General features: G+C 55.5%; 1 protein-coding gene across 1 annotated transcript in view; it reads right to left on the reverse strand.

The window, feature by feature from the left end:
• Window positions 1-786: 786 nt before the first annotated feature.
• Window positions 787-16,598, reverse strand: part of LRRN2 (leucine rich repeat neuronal 2) — a 63,851-nt gene continuing 48,039 nt past the window's right edge. Inside the window, exons 3-4 of the mRNA XM_052653938.1 lie at window positions 9,863-9,948; window positions 787-3,721 (exon numbers count right to left, since the gene is read on the reverse strand). Of these exons, the coding sequence (XP_052509898.1) occupies window positions 1,374-3,512 (2,139 nt within the window). The 5' untranslated portion in view covers window positions 3,513-3,721; window positions 9,863-9,948 and the 3' untranslated portion in view covers window positions 787-1,373. The remainder of the gene's footprint in view (window positions 3,722-9,862; window positions 9,949-16,598) is intronic.

The raw sequence follows: 16,598 nt of genomic DNA on the forward strand, positions 1-16,598 counted from the left end.
AGCCCCCTCCCCTCGGCTCTTCTGCTTTTCCAACAGATGTTTCTCTTCACATTTGGTCCTAAGAAGTTGATCCATTAAAAAATAATAATACTGCAAAAGCAAGCCTGGCTCCTTGCACGTTATACTGAAATGGACTGGAAAGATAGATGCTGCCGTCTCCCACAGCCCTCCCCGCTCAGACCCTCCACCACCCCCACAGACCCCTCCTGCCCCGGTGAGCCAAAGTCCTTGCTGTCTTGACGATTTGAAATTCTCTGCGTGACTCTGCCTCTTGGGTTTGTTTAATTAGAAATAGGCTGGGAAGGGCTCCCTATGTACTGGCATGTTAATTGCTTATCACAGAAAAGGAAGGGGTGACAGGGTGTGGTGACGGAAATTTCCACTGTCGCCATCCCCAGACTCTTCTCCATTTTTCTCTCCCTCTCACTCCATGCCTCCTCTTCTTTCCTCTCCTGTCAGCCTCTTTTGCGCACCGTCCCCAGATCTCCTGCTCAGGTACAGGGCTCTCTGGGGAGCAGTCTGGAGGTGCCTGCAGGTCAGACTCCAAACCTGCGGGGCAAACCGCGCCTCTAGCTCCAAGCTCCCCGGACTCCCTCATCCCCCCCAGCCCTCCTGTCACCCTCAGGCTCCAAAGGGACTCAGAACTGAGAGTTCTGTAGTTACACTCAGTATTTGAATGATCGCTTCTCTTTTGTTCCCTTCCCCTCCCCTTATTATTGTTATTCTTATTTATTTTTATTTTTTACAAAACAGGAGCAAAACTGAGTTGAGGGGAAGTGACACATTTCTCCACGAAGATACAAAATTGCCTACAGAAAGTCACTGTCAGTGCAAGCCAGCTGCCGGGCAGAGCCGTTCCTGGGCATCGCTCTTCCACACGTCCTTTCAATCCAGCGAGGCCTGGGGGGCCCACGTGGGGCGCAGCTCCCCCCGAGGTGGGGAGGAGAAGCCTTCAGCCCTTGCCCAGGGTGGGGGAAGGGGCAAGCAACTGAGACTGCACAGAGACAGGGAAGAGGAGGGGTGCCTCCTGCAGGCCGGGGGCCTGGGGACGCAGGCAGGGGACACCCAGGCAGAGGCCCAGGGCTCTCCGGGCGCAGAGCCGACTGGGGAGGGGGGCGGCTCTGGCCAGAGTCCTTCTTGCTCCTTGGAGCTGCTCCTCAGAACGGCAGCAGAGGTGCCCCCAGAAGGTAAGGGCGGTTCCTGGAGGCTGCAGGGGCACCCCCTGGGGCTCGAAGCTGGTTCTCGTTTCAGCTGCCAGGCCTCAAGCACGTGGGTCCAGGTCAATTTCCTGGCAGGGCGTCTGGCCCAGATTGCTTCCCTTTTGGTAAAAAGCAGTCCGAGTTATTTCTCTACTGCCGAGAACAGGCTGAGCTTCAGGAATTCTGTGACGATGGCAGGGACCGAGTCTCCCCTTCGGAGGACCTGGGCCACTTCCTCCCTGGATTCCAGCGCAGGACGAGGGGTGCCGACACCACCCGGGCGGAAGGGGTGCTCCAGCCCCAGAAAGCCCAGACTGGGAGCAGAGGCCGCCCGCCCACGCCTTGCCTGGGCTGGCCGGCGCCAAGGTGGGCTGCCAGCCCAGCTGCCAGCAGGAGGACAGCGAGAGCCAGGATGGCTATGAGCCCGGGCCGGTCCCCTAAGCCTCTGCGGCAAGAGGCGGCCTCTGTAGTCCTGGCCCACACACAGGCCAACTGGGTGTGGGCGTCTGCGAAGGCCACCTGCAGACAGGCCCAGTACTTCGTGGCCTGAAGGAGGCGCGTGATATTGTAGCTGTGGGTGCCCCGTGGCAGGCGGGCCAGAGCGGTGGCCCTGTGGCCCTGGAGGGTGGAGGCGCTGGCCCAGGTGAGGTTGGTGGAGACTGTGTTGGGTGGGGAGACCCAAGACAGCAGGATGTGGTAAGGGTGGGTCTCCTGAACCCGGAGCTCCAGCCCCCACCCCTTGATTCTGCCGTGTTGCAGGGGGGCCCGGCCGACCACCACGCTGACCGTCTTCGTGTCGGCCCCGACCAGGTTCTGGGCCACACAGGTGTACAGCCCTGCTTCTCGCGCTGTCACCCTCCGCAGCTCCAGCGTGCCCTCGGGGTACACCCGGTGCTTGCGGCCCGCCCAGGCGGCCGTCAGCCTCACCCCCGCGGGAGTCACCCAGTAGATCTCGGGCTCGGGCTCGGCCAGCGCCCGGCAGTGCAGAAGCAGGCTGCCTCCGCTGGCCACCTGGAGGCGCGGGGGGAAGCTGCGGGGGGAGATGAGGGGCAGACAGTGGTCCGTCATCTCCCGGAAGGCCACCTCCCGCACTGGGAGGCGCTGAAGGTCCGGGGGCTCGGCACACAGTGTGGACTGGGGCTCGATGAAGCGGACGCGGGTGCTGGTGGCGTTAGCCCAGCGGATGACACAGTCACAGCGGATGGGGTTGCCATGGAGACCCACCTCCTGCAGGTTGGGCAGGGACTCCACGGTCTGCTGGTGCAAGGCACTGAGAGCATTGTTGTTGAGCATGAGGGTCTCCATCTGGGGCAGGTGGCGGAAGGCTCGGGGGTGGATGAACGAGAGCCGAGGGTTGTTGGTGATGTCCAGCTTGGTCAGCTCGGGCAGGTTGACCAGGGCAAATTTGTCGATAGAGACTAGCTCCTCCATGTTGTTCAGCCCCAGCTCCTTGAGGTGCAGCATGTTGGCAAAGTCCCCGGGCCCCACCCGCTGGAGTGGGTTCTTGTTCAGGTCTAGGAACTTGAGCCCCGGCACCTGCTCCAGCGCCCGCCGGGGCACACGGGCCAGCCGGTTGTCATAGAAGGAGAGGCTCTCTAGGCTTTGCAGCCCCTCCAGGGCATAGTCAGAGATCTCCCGCAGGTTCATGCCCGCCAGCACCAGGCTGCGCAGGTTGGCCAGGGGCCGGAAGTTCATGTCCAAGATGGCATCCACCTTGTTGCCGCCGATCATGAGGATCTCCAGGCTGGGCAGCATCTCGAACCAGCGGCTGTCCACGGCCCGCAGCAGGTTGGAGTTGAGGTGTAGCCGTAGGAGGTTGCTGAGCCCTGCGAAGGCCCTGGGGGCGATGCGGTAGAGCTGGTTGTGGTTGAGATAGAGTTCCTGCAGGCTGGCCAGCCCCGCGAAGCTGTGGTCCTCCAGCCGGGTCAGCTGGTTCTCCTCCAGGTGCAGGCTCAGCAGCTGGGGCAGGGCACGGAGATCACAGTCTCGGGGGTCTGAAAAGCTGTTCTGGGACAGGTCCAGCTCCGTGAGATTGGCCAGGTAGCCCAGTTCACCCTGGTCCACGCGGACGATGCTGTTGCTCTGCAGAAGCAGGGTCTGCGTGCCTGCAGGCAGTGCTGGGGGGACAGCCGTCAGGAATAGGTCATTGCAGTCCACGGTGGTGGCCTCGCGGTAGGACGATCGGGGGGTATACCAGGGCCGGATCTGGCAGGCACACCCAGGGGGGCAGGGCACGTGCCAAGCTACCACAGGCACAGTTGCAGTGGCACCAGCCACCCACGCTAGCAAAAGGGGGGCCACGAGGAGCCTCATGGTGGAGCTGCAGGGCAGGGGACCATCCACAAGAAGAGTCTGGCGTCCCAGTGCTCTTGGCGGTTCAGCAGCCCGGCCAGGACCCAGGGAACCACCCTCCCAGGGCAGTCATTCTATGCGGGGACGGGAAGGCACCATTTCCTGCCCTCCTGGGAACAGCGCTCCATCCTGGTCTACAGGTGCCGGGTCTGCTCACTCGTCAGGGCAGCCTGGAAGGGGAGGACACAGAGTTAAGGAGGGTTCAAAGGATCCGAATCTACCCCCTCCTCCCGCGTCTCCCCGGCTAGACTCAAGAGGCCAAAGGACAAGACGAGCCAGGGCTCCTGAGTTCCATCTTACAACACTTCTGCTTTGTTGTCCTTTTCTCCCATCTGCTGGGGGAGGGACTGGGAGTCTTCAGGGAAGGAGCAAGAGATTGAGCCTTGGAAGCTTCCGGGATAACTTGGGGAAGGTGTGTGTGTGTGGAGGAGAGGGGGTGGCTGGAATTGCTGTCATCTTCAGAGTCCTTCTGAACCCAGAGAGACGAGAAGTAGATTTTCCAGCCTGCCTCTCTTCTCTCCTCACTCCCTCCCCGGCTCACCGAGTAAATGGAAATAAAGTGATAGTTTTCAGACATCTCTCTGAACAGTGTGGGTAGAGGGTCGCAGAGCCAATTCCAGGGTAAGCTCCTAAGACTTTGAAAGTTGAAAGGCAGTGGGCCCCAACCCTGTGCCCAGACCAGCTAGGGCAGTGGGGTGGTCGTCTGGGGTCTGCTTAGGCTCTCCTGGGATGGAGGCCGGCTTTGTTTTTTGCCAACTTCCCTACCTGGAGGTAGAGGTTTTCCCTTCCCCAGCAGCCTGGCCAAGCTGCTAGGAGGAGGAGGTGGGTTTAAGCCTGGGTCTGAACTCTTCAGTCCTGCAGGTAAGACCTTAGGTGATTTGGCCTCTGCACATTCTCCTAGCTATGGCCACCATACTGATTCACTGCAGCCAATATTCTGGGCCAAAGTTATCCTTGACATTCACCTGTCTCCTCCTCACGGTCTCCCAGACAACTTCCACTTGTTCTTGAAAACTCAACCAAAGGCCAGTCACCACCTACAGGAAGCTGCTTCTCACCCTCTGCACACCTGGAAGGCTAAGGGCCTGGCTCTTGCCCTTCCAGTGCCCTCTGCTTTCTTCCATCACAGCCCTGACCACACCGTGTGGAAATGTCTCTCCAGCTGGGGACCTGTCTCACTCATCATCATGCTTACAGCCCAGAGCAGGGGCCCAGGGAGGGTTTATTATATAAATCAGTCTCTGTAGCCCCCGGGCTCCTTTCCCCAGGAAGCTGGGTCCTTACCCCTACCCCCATCTAGAACCCCAGCCACTGCTGTTCCTCCTTTGCAGGTATGGACAATCCAGTGTAGATTCTCCGGAACCCAGGGCCCGGCTGCATCACCCTTGATGCAAGTCCAGCCTTGGCCTAGAACCAAGATGGGGAACTAGAGGACTCATCTAACTCCCGAGTGGAGGTCTGACTGGGTAGTTTTCCAGCTGCAGGCGTCAGGGGAGCACACGGTTACTAAACACCTGCAATCTGCCAGACCCCAAGACTGTGCATGCCTTATCTCACTTCACCATCATAAAGAGTCTATAAGATATGCATTAATACTTCCAGTTTCCAGATGAAGAAACTGAGGTTCAGAGATGGTTAAAGAGTTTGGCTCAAGCCACACAGCTGCCAAGTGGGAAGAGCCAGGAATCCAGAGGGTGTGCCTCTTACACTGTCCTTCTCTGCCCCACATCTGGCCCGACCCAATCCTGGACACCCTGAGCTGCCCTGGCTGCTGCAGCAGCAGGCTGGGTGCCCATTTGTGTCCCCCGAGGAGATGACTACTTGCCAGGGAGCTATGGGAAGCTGGGAGCTGTGTCTCCCATCACCTTCCAGGCAGGTGCCTCTCAGTTGGCCAGAGGCACTCTTTGCCTTCCTCCTCCCACTTCCAGGATGCTGGGGCTGGGAGGGGAGCAGTTGGAGGCCTCCTCTGAGCAGGGGCGCGGCATGCCTGTTTACATATGACTACTTCCCACCTTCCTCTGCAGCTATTTCTGAAGGTGGGAAAACAGCATGACTTAAAATGCACAGAGGTTTTGCGTGGGGGGTGTGTGTGTACACTGACACGTAAAACTCAGGGCAAACAAACACACGTGCACAAAAGCATGCACCCCTCCATCCACGTGCAGAGGGGAGCCAGGGGAACTCAGCCGCCCAGGCCGGCGAGTGGAGGTCAGGAAGAGGGGTGAGGACTCTGCAGTGTGCTGTGTGGGTGCAGAGGAAGCGGGGCTGTTCCTGTCGTGGGGCTAGGACTGATTGTGCCGCACAGGCACACCAGAGGCCTCTGCTTCTTGCCCAGGCCTGACTTGAGAGAGCACTGCTGCTGCTGCTAAGTCGCTTCAGTCGTGTCCAACTCTGTGTGACCCCACAGACGGCAGCCCACCAGGCTTCCCTGTCCCTGGGATTCTCCAGGCAAGAACACTGGAGTGGGTTGTCATTTCCTTCTCCAATGCATGAAGGTGAAAAGTAAAAGTGAAGTTGCTCAGTCATGTCCGACTCTAGAGCCCCCATGGACTGCAGCCTACCAGGCTCCTCCATCCAGGGGATTTTCCAGGCAAGAGTCCTGGAGTGGGGTGCCACTGCCTTCTCCAAGAGAGCACTACCTACCAGCAAACAGATCTTACTGTTACTTACCACTTCCTACCAGAGCACTTTGGGAAAAGCTGTTGACTTCTCTGAGCATCTGTTCCTTAGTGTAGAATGAGCTCGTCATTAGGATTGAAGGAGCTGGGTGCGGTGCACACAGAGCTCAGTAAGTCTTAGTTCTCTGCATCCCCCAGGATGGGGAGGCACCCCAGCTCCAGGACTTCTTAGAGGGGATAGAAGTTGGGTCCTAGGACTTAACCAGTCCCTATGAAGCTTGCCCATTGTGGGCCTGGTGTCATCCCCAGGTGGAATGGGGAGCTGGGGGCAGAACTAAATGCTATACCTTTAAGAGTGCCACTCTGGCAGGACCAAAAATGCAAAATGATTAGGAGAGCCCAAGACAGCTCTTGAGGGAAGAGAGAGCTGCAGTGGGTGGAGAGGGCCCTGAGGCCCTGACCGAGTCCCAGGCTCCTCCTCCAGCACCTCTGTCCTGGCGCCTCTTTCTGCTGATGCACAACAGTGTGAAGCCACTTAAAAGCTCATTTAAAATGTTCAGAAACATGCCTTTCCCTCCACCCCAGGCTCACCCCCTTCCTTGCCCCTGTGGCTGGGCTGGGGGGTGAGCCGGCATCAAGAGAGGGGCAGCGGCCAGATGCCTCACGTTCACATGCACCTCTGGCCCCGATGCTTGGCAAAGACAAGTCCTCCCCATCGCTGCTGAGCTCACAGCCCCTTCCAGGATAGAACTCAGGGCTGCCCACTCACCTGCCATCACCACTTAAGGCTGTCTTGCACATGGCCCACTCATGCAGGCTTGATTAGCAGTTTCTGCCGGGAGCTGCAGAGAAAGCTAATTGTCTTTTATCTGTAATCTCCCCGGGTGAGCAAGAGTTCAGATTATCACGTGTATGCTTTCCCCAAGAGCTGGATTTCAAGCTCTTGGTGGCAGGGGCCGTGTTATGCATGTTTTTGTGTCCCCATGGTGCCAAGTGTGGGACTGAGTGTGCAGAGGGTGCTGGTGAGTGGATACAAAGAGCGAAGTATGTAATTCTATCAATCCTGTGTGGAGGCAGAGAAGGAAGAGATTATTTAGTCTTTGCAGCAGAAGCAACTGAGGCACCTAGAGGTTAAGTGACATGCTGGAGGTTACATGGCTTCTGACGTGGTGGGGTCAGAATTCAGACCCAGGTGTCTGACTCCATAACCTGCATCCCTGGCCCACGGCTCACTGCCTGGCAGAACGATGCCAGCTGGACAGGAGCAGAACGCAGGCCTGGCGGTCCAGCAAGCCTGCCTCAGTGGCCAGCCCCTCAGGGATGACCTGACCCTCTGCCCATCCTCCCTGACGGCGACCTAAGGGGATCCTCGGGCACCATGCCTTGCTTCCTAGCTACAGGGACTCCTCTAGGGACACACAGAGAAGCCCCTGCTCCTCTGTGTGGTGGCACAGACCTCAGGCTGCCTCTGGACTGGGGGCTGGAGGCTGCTGTGCGCAGACTGCTGCAGCCTGGGCCTTCAGTGAGGGGGACGTGGGGGGTCAAGCCCAAGAGAAGAGAGGAGCAAAGCTTCTTTTGGAAAAGCTGGCTCTGTGAGCCCTGACGGACCCCCTCTTCCAGGCAGCTGCTCTGGACCTAGCAGAAAGTATGGAATGGACTCCACACACTTCCCACTGAACCCCGATCCTTGGCAAAGCACCGAATGAAGAATTCTGGAGAAGCTGGCGTCAGAGGCAGAGCGGACCTTCTCCTGTTTCTCTGGCTCAGCACAGCCAGGGGCTCCTGCCAGCAGACAGCGCCGCTCCTCCAGATGGCCGTGGGTGCAGAGCGGCTCTGTCCCCCACCCCCCGCACCCCCCCTTGCAGCCCAGCCCCCCTGAGCTGGGAGCTCTCAGGAGGGAGGAGCAGCAGGCAGTGATTGATGGCCTGGCCTTCACTGCAGCTTCAGTGCCAGGGCCCCCTGAGCTGCGGAGACAGATGGGCAGCATAATTGAGTGTAGCGCTGATAAACTCCGGCCTCCTCACCAGCAGATAAGCTCTGGGTGGGGGGACATGAGGGGCGGGGGGCCAGTGCTCCATCTGTACACCTGGCCCCTGAGAGCTCCCCCTGGGAGGGGAGCATGGCCTTCGCTCCCGCCCCCCATTTAATCACAGACAACCAGGACCTCAGGGCTGCAGGAGGCCTCAGCGTTTATCTAGTCTTCCAGAGTCTGAATTCCATAAATAACTTATGCAAAGGAGGAGCGGTGAAGCAGAAGGAAGCCGGCCTCTGCGCTCAGGTTTGAGTTTGGCTCTGTCACTCACTGTGCAACCTTGGGCAAAGTCAGTGACCCGAGCAGGGAGGTGAGGATGAGACCCTCTCACAGAGCTGCTGTGAGGAGCCCGGATCAAGGTCTGGGACATGCCTGTTCGTGGCCCTCACGGCCCCCTCCTCCCATCTTAGCTCCTACTTCTCAACTCTTACCTTTTGTAGTAAACTTTTCCTTTCTCTTATCCAGGTATAATAAGAGAGCACATAAATGGCACAAATCCCAAGTGTGCAGCTTGATGGATTTCGACATTAGTAGATACCAATATAACCACCCCCGAACAAGAAACAAATACTTCCAAGCCCTCCTGAGGTTCCTGTGTGACGCTTCCCAGTCAATGTCCAGCTCCCACTTGGAGTAGCCGTTGTCCCACCTGACTTTGTCACCATCAGTCAACTTCATCTTTTAAGCACAGAATTCCCCTTCCTTCCCCATCACAACTCAAAACCACGGCTCTGGAAATAGTTGACTCTGGCTCTAGGGAACTCCAGAACCTCAGACTTGAAATTCACTTAATTCACCCTCCTGCTTCACAGTGACTATAGCTTCTCAGGGTCTCATTCTTAATCAGTGATCTCCAAGAAGGGAGATTCCTCTATTTCTCTTTCTTGATCTACAGTTTACATCTTAGAGTCCCCTCTCGGGTTGGGACCCTATGACCTGAACCCATCAGTGCTATGCTGCCTCGAGGCAAAGGCAAGATGACCTCCTGGCCCCACACATCCCTGGCAGCCCTTCCCCAAAGCCCTGCTGGGTCTTGGCCTCCTCTTGGGGCAGCACTGCTAGCCCCCTTCTGCTGCCAGACCTATAGATATTCTGATGACAGAGTCTGTGGCACCAGGCAAGGGGACAAGCGGGGGAGTGGCCAGAGAGGAGAGACCCAGACCAGACCCCCTGTCGCTGCCCCGGGCCCCTCCACCTACCCATTTCAGAGGCTCCTCGCACTCAACGGGCCCCAAGCCCAACACCTCCCACCAAACCTGCTCAGGCACCCACCAGTCTCCAGGACTGGAAACCTCCGCCACCTCGACCCTCTCCCGCTTCACACGTGCCCGCCACAGTGGACATGCTTACATTCCCTTCTCATCACTTGTCTTGACTCTTTTGGTGTCTCCTTCTCAGCCCTGAGTGACCCTCTTGTTTCCAAACACCTCATGCTCCCCCCAAATTAGACCTGCTATTTCCTTCCCTTCCTCAGGCCTCACACTCAACCGGCAAAACCTCTCCCCAGCTTCAACTGACAAACTCCTCTCCAGTCATAAAATCCCATCCCAAATGCCACTTCCTTGTGACATGTTCCCAGAGTCCCTCCGAGGAAGGTGGTCATGCCCACTGCAGCCCCTGGAGCCCAGAACAAACCTCCACTGTAACAGCATCTGTCTTACCGCCGTTCAGTAGCCTGTTTTCTCAACCAGGATGCCAGTTCCTGGAGGAAGGGATGGTTTGGTACTGATTTTCATCTTCTCAGAACCTAGGGCAGTGTAGAGGGTGGGAGGTGTTTACAGCCATCAACTATGAGCGGCAACCCATTAGTGGGTCCTGAAAACAATCTAAAGTGGATAACAATGTGCATTAAAAAAATGAAATAGACAATAGAGTGCGTGGTACGTAGCTAGAGGAAGCAATGTTTTAAGAAACGTTTTTCTTTCTGTTTTATACACGCACACACACTTGCACACAGTCAGAAATCATACATTTGTATGCAAAATCATACATTTTTGCCCTTGAGTCACAGCTATAAAAGCTTGGAAATGATGAGTCTGCAGGGCCTCTCTGACTGAGGTGAGTCCCTTCAACTCTCGTTGACGCCACAGGAAGGATGATATAAATCAGTGTCAGAGGGAAGATACAACATTCCTGAGTGGTTTGTGTATGCCGGATTACTATTTGTTGGCCCATTAGATACCTCATCCCACCCTTCCAACATCCCTGTAAGTGGGTACTTTTTAGAAGAGAAACCTCAACTCAGTGGAGCCCAGGGATCAGACCCAGGTCCCACAGCTCGGATGTGGAAGAGCCCGAGTGGAACCCGGCTGCACCTCACACACCACCCCTTTCTGCTTCCATGATTCTGGTGCCAGAAGCTGTTCCAAGCGTGGAAGATGCTGGGGAGACTGGAGGAGAGCAGGGATGAAAATGGGGGGGCATCTCTCGGGAGAAGGATGAGGTCCTCCTGCCCACCCTTGGCCTCTCTTCCACTTTGCAGTGAGAGGATCACTTTTCCAGTAAAAACCTTTTCCTGACTTGGGAGGGAAGGGATTTGTTTCCAGAAAGAAATATCTGCATCTCCAGGTCTCTGGACTGGCCTTGGACTCTCAGGGACCTTAGATTAGGTCAGCCATTCAAAAGAGGGCTTTGGAGTCAGTCTGCACCTGAATCCTGGTGACCTTAAGTATCCCTACTCAGGCTCCTCCTCGGTAACTGGGGAGAGACCTCCCTCATGGGGGAAATTTGAAAGAGGTGATGCCTGCCATGTGCCCAGCATTCAGTGGAGCCCTCTTCCACTTCCATCTCCCTGGGTTTGTCTGTGCCACAGTCTCCAGCTTCCAGGCCCCCCACGTACCAGGCCCGCCCCAGACGGCTTGCCCATGGTTGTGTGCTCCCTAGTGCAAGCAGCCCTTCCCAGGAGCTCTTCCATCTCAGGCTGACACTCCTTCTTGGTGGAGCTGCCCTCTCCTGGGTCAACTCTAAGCACTCCCTGCGGCTTCCAATCAGGGTTCTATTTCTAGTCTTCATGGCTCTAGAAGGCTCTGGAACTCAGTCCACTTATAGATCACCAATGTCTGACACCCTCACCCAACAAACAGCTCACTCTTCTCGGCTGGGGTGAGCAGCTCCTCCATTGCCCAGGTGCTCCTTGGAAGGGTCGAGAGGCCCTTGCTAGCTGCGCTGCAAATGTCTCAGCGTGACTGCAGCTCACAGACATTCTGCACTGGCCGCCAGCCCAAGGGGCAGCCAAGGCCAAGCGCTGACCTTCAGCCTCTCCCGCTCCCTCCCTGTAATTGCCCCTGGGCAGCATTTCAGCAGCCCTTAAGATGCAGTGGGTCCCTGGGAGCCAGGTGCAGGCGGAAGGAGGGGGAGGCTTCAGAGAGAGGCAAGCAATGCTCTTTCCTGCCCCCTGTTCTGCACATGCTGGGGCCTCGCCCAGAAGTCCCTCTCGCCGCTCGTGTACCTTGGGAACTCTCTGGGGTCTCAGTTCACACTGTCCTTCTCTGAAGTCTTCCATTACCACCCCCACCCCCAGCTAATTAATCCCTTGCTCTTTTTCTCATCGAGGAACCCACATCCAGTACGGTGCTCAGCTCCTGTGTCAGACTGTGAGCCTCTCGAGGGCAACTCTGTGACTCGTGTGCTAAGAACTAAGGGGGAGAGAAGGCGTGCACAGTGGGGGTGCACCGTGAGGGGTGCCTGGGGGGTGGGCTCGGGGCTGAGGAGAAAGATGGAGAGCCAACGGGGAACAGACCAGTTACACAAGGAGAAAGGCCAAAGCTCTTCTAACGGAAAAAGAAAATGAAATCAGAATGGAAATTGATGAGGCGGAGAGAAAAGGAGACTCGTTTCATCAGCAGGTTTGCCAGATGAAGCTCCGAGATAAATGGCGTGTCGGAAGGAGCCTCGGCCCCGGTGGGGCTCACCGCCTCCCCTCCCTGTCAGCTGTCTCGGACAGGCCTGCAAGACAGATGGCTGCAGCTGAGCCCCACGGTGGGCCCCCTGCAACCGACTGCAGTGAGCGCAGCCTGTCGGCGTGGCCTCCTTCAGGCCCGCCCTGCCCAGCCTGGGCCTGCCCCCTCCCGGGGCCCTCCCCGTCCCCTGCTTTCCCGCTCAGTCAGCAGCCCCTCGTCCTGCCCCAACCGGAGTCGGCCCACAGAGAGCCTTTGTCAGAGGCCCCGTGTGACCTGTGCCTGCGTCCACTTCTCTGCAGTCAGGGCGGGAGCAGAGGTCAGAGCCCGGGGCGGGACAAGACTGGGTTCGCAGCCTGGCCTGGACCGACCTGGGGATGCGTCCTCTTACTGCTCCAGACCTCGGGCCCCTCACCTGTGAACTGGGGGCTGGGTTACAGAGTGCTTCTAAAGCTGGGGTCCCTGGACCGGCACCATCGGCATCACCTGGAAAGTTGTTAGCCGTGCAGATTCTCAAGCCCACCACAGACCTGCAGGATTGGAGGGTGGGGCCTAGTTTTACTTGTGTTTGAGCAAACCCTCCAGGTGCCTCCAATGGGCTCCATGTTGGAGAACTGCTGGGCTGGATAATCTCTAAGCGCCCCCACCCAGCTGAGCCTAGAATTCTGTAAACAAGAACAGTGCCAGCTAGGAATGCTTAATTAAAACTCTGGATATGATGAGCTGACGGGTATCATGCTGACAGGTAAGGGTTGAGTATTCCAGACCCCTTGCACCTCTGTTCTGGCCACAAGGAAACTCTCTACCCAGTGGGCATTAATAGAGTCGCGACTGCATGATAGCACCATGGCCAGCTAGGGGTACAAGGTCATGGGGAGGGCAGGTGTGATCACAGATTAGAAAACACCCCACTCTACTAAAGCGTGATAAGAGCTGTCACAGAAGTACCTACCAAGGGCAACAGGGACATGGTCCAGAGGAGAAAACACAATTCTGCCTCACGAGGGACACGGGCAAAAATTCAGAGGAAATTTCCCAAAGTCATTCAATTATGCACAAAAAATGGGTAGATTTGAAGGTATGAAACGTATAAAGTTGTTTTTTTTTGTTTTTTGTTTTTTTTAAAAACAAACCTCCCAGGGAAATGTCTAAATCAACAGGTTAACAGATGCACAGATGAGGAAAGATATTCTTTACATACTGGGGACACCAGGAACAAAGGTCCTGGGACAAAAATGATGAAGAGAACTTCAAGAACTGAGTGGTCCCCCTTAGTTTCCAAGAGTGCAGGTGGTGTGAAGAGATCGGAATAGCAGGCTGGAGCCAGAAGGGACACGGTTCGCAGACAGAGGGCATGGAAGGAAGTGCCTCCCGTAGCCATCAACAACAATACTCCTTATGACCACTCACACCTCGCAGTTTAAATTCTTCCACTTCCATGACCCTGTGTGAGTCTCACAATAGACTGGCAAGGTCATAGATGTCATCACTCCCACTTTAATGGAAAGGATATTAAGTGACTTGCCCAAGATCATATAGCAAGCAAGTAAAAGCCACAGCTTTTAGCTAAAAGACACTGTGTGCTTCCAAATCCAGATTTATTATCCCAGAGGGACAGCAATGTTGATAATGGTAGCCTTTGACTGAGGACTCTATCAGCCATTGACGGAGGACTCTATCAGCCATTGACTGAGGACTCGGGCTGGGCTCTGACATGAGTGCTCACACTCAATGCTCAAAACCACAGCAAGATAAGGGGATTACTAGCCCCATTTCATAGATGTGAGAGGATATGTCCCTCGCCCAAGAACATCCACCTGGTGAAGCTGGGAGTCAAACAAGGTCTGGCGGCTGCCAATGCCCTCGCTCTAAACCCTGATCCCACAGCACCCTCCTCCAGCTGCCCCTGCCCAGCTCTCTTCAGGCCCAGAAAAGAATGGGAGGTTTCCAGCTGATCAAATTCCCCCGAGTGTGGGCCAGCCCGAGAGAAAGAAACTGGCCCCTGACCTAAGCTGAATAGCCCTTCTGGGAGAGGAAGGCCCTATCCAACCTGGCAGGGCCTTCTTGCCTCCAAGCCCATCAGTGCCTTCTGAGCCCCACAGACCTGCTGGGGGACCACGGCCTTCTAGGGCCCAGGGCCTGGTGGAGGGAAACGCTTCCATCCCATGATCAATATCAGGCATAATTCAGTGACTGCAGCAAGTACAAAGGAGTGTAGGTTAAATCAATATTTAGAATCTTCGAAATGAAACTAATTAAGAGCAAGCCTTAATGATTTTTACTGTCTGGGAGTAAAAAAGACAAAAAGCCTGCCTCTGTTTCATGATTCCACCTTAGTAGCCTGTAATCATTTGGGAAGAGCAGAAGGCGAAAAGCGATCCGAGCCAGCCCCGCTTTCTGCATTGCAGGAGAGGGGAGCGACTCGTCCTTGGTGGAGGAAGCCACGGAGGAGAATATGGGTGGGAAGCACAGGACGCAAGCAGCATTGCAGAAGCCACTGGACCCTTACGGATTGAACTGTGCCCCCACAAAAGACACAACGCAGACCTACTCCTGGATCCCGGGGCTATGACTTTAATTTGGAAACAGGGTCTTTGCAGAGGTAATCAAGTAAAGATGAGGTTATACTAGGTTAGGGTGGGCCCTAATCCAATACTGGTGTCCTTGTAAGAAGAGGTAAACTTGGACGCAGACACGGAGACACAGGGAGAATTTAACGAGGTGACGAAGAATGCAACTGAAGCTCTGCAGCTCTGAGCCGCGAAGACAGCACCAGGGGCTGGGAAGGAGCCTCCCCTCCAGGCTGCAGAAAGACCACGCCCTGCCGCCCTGCCAACCTACTGATTTCAGATTTCCAGCCTCCAGAACTCGAGGCGATTAAGTTACTTTTGGTTAAGCTATCCAGACTACTTTGTAGTACTTTGATATGGCAGCCCCAGCAAACTGACGGAGAAGGCAATGGCACCCCACTCCAGTACTCTTGCCTGGAAAATCCCATGAACGGAGGAGCCTGGTAGGCTGCAGTCCATGAGGTCACTAAGAGTCGGACACGACTGAGTGACTTCACTTTCACTTTTCACTTTCATGCACTGGAGAAGGAAATGGCAACCCACTCCAGTGTTCTTGCCTGGAGAATCCCAGGGACGGGGAACCCTGGTGGGCTGCTGTCTATGAGGTTGCACAGAGTTGGACACGACTGAAGCAACTTAGCAGCAGCAGCAGCAGCAAACTGATGCTGGGATCCTAGATTCTGGCTGTCACTCTACCACTTACTAACTGTACAAGCTTGGCAAAATGCTTAATCTCCATGAGCCTCAGTTTTCACTACTGAAAAATGGGGATAAGACTAGTGCCTTCTGTCATTTGTCCAGAGATCTGGTTTAGATCTAATGAAAACATGAGTGTGAAATATGCTGTGGGCTGTGATATACCACCTAGGCTTAACTGCTAGTGGAAAAAAATCTGGGAATGACTCAGGAGTCCTCTGTCAAATGGGCAGGAAGGTCCTTGCCAGCTCACAGGGCTGGTTTAAAAATCCAATCGGATCACAGGTGTGAGGTGTCTTTGCCTCATTAGAAATATTATATACATGAAAGGGATTTTTATTGTTGTTCTCAACAGGGATTTTATTTGTTGCCCACTTGGCCCTAGTTTTCTTATCTGTAAAATGAAAGGGTTGGACAACATTAAGATATTTTTTCTAAATCAATTCCTTATACATATATATGTTGATATATATTTGATATATATGAATATATTTAAAGTACTACACCTTAGCATCCTAACTTCGTTCTTATCCCAGCAGCCCAGGACAATGCAGAGGGGAGCCAGCTAAGTGCTGTGGTGAGAGATAGGAGCACTGGGCTTTGCACCCTTTTGCCCCTATTGCCTCAGGGAGGAACCCAAGCCCTTTTCCTCTGTCCTCACTCAAGCTTACCAGGCATCAAAGGAACAGGAAACCATGCAGGCAGCAAATAAAATCTCTATCGATCATGAGATGGCTGGCATCCCAAGCCCAGCTGGCTCAGAGCTGGTCAACTTGAATAAACGTTCCTAATGATCCACTCGTACTTAACGCTAGAGCTGTGTCTTGTTAAAGCACAATGAAACGGGGGGCCGACCGCAGGGCTGCTCTGTCAGGGCCTCGTCCAGGGCTCCAGAGGGTACGGCTCTCAGGTGACCTCTCAGCATTTTGGAAGGAGCTGTGATTTGCAGCGGTGGGGTTCTCAAATGGCGAGACCAACCTTCCTGCCATATGACGGCCAACATTCTTCCCAGATGGGCATCAGTGTGGTGAGTGAGCGTCTGTTTGCACGCCCTCACGGGAAGGGAAACATTAGCAGCGCCACATGAGAATCGCCACTACGAGGCAGTCACCTGGGATTGACACCACGCTGGTGGTCACCCCACCTGCAGCACACCGTCTCCATCAATATCACCCCCTGTTGTCATCCTTGTCCTCAGCTGTGATTCCAGGACCCCCTCACTCACTGTCATCACC

The sequence above is a fragment of the Budorcas taxicolor genome, chromosome 16 (genome assembly GCF_023091745.1).
Source record: "Budorcas taxicolor isolate Tak-1 chromosome 16, Takin1.1, whole genome shotgun sequence".
Lineage (NCBI taxonomy): Eukaryota > Metazoa > Chordata > Mammalia > Artiodactyla > Bovidae > Budorcas > Budorcas taxicolor.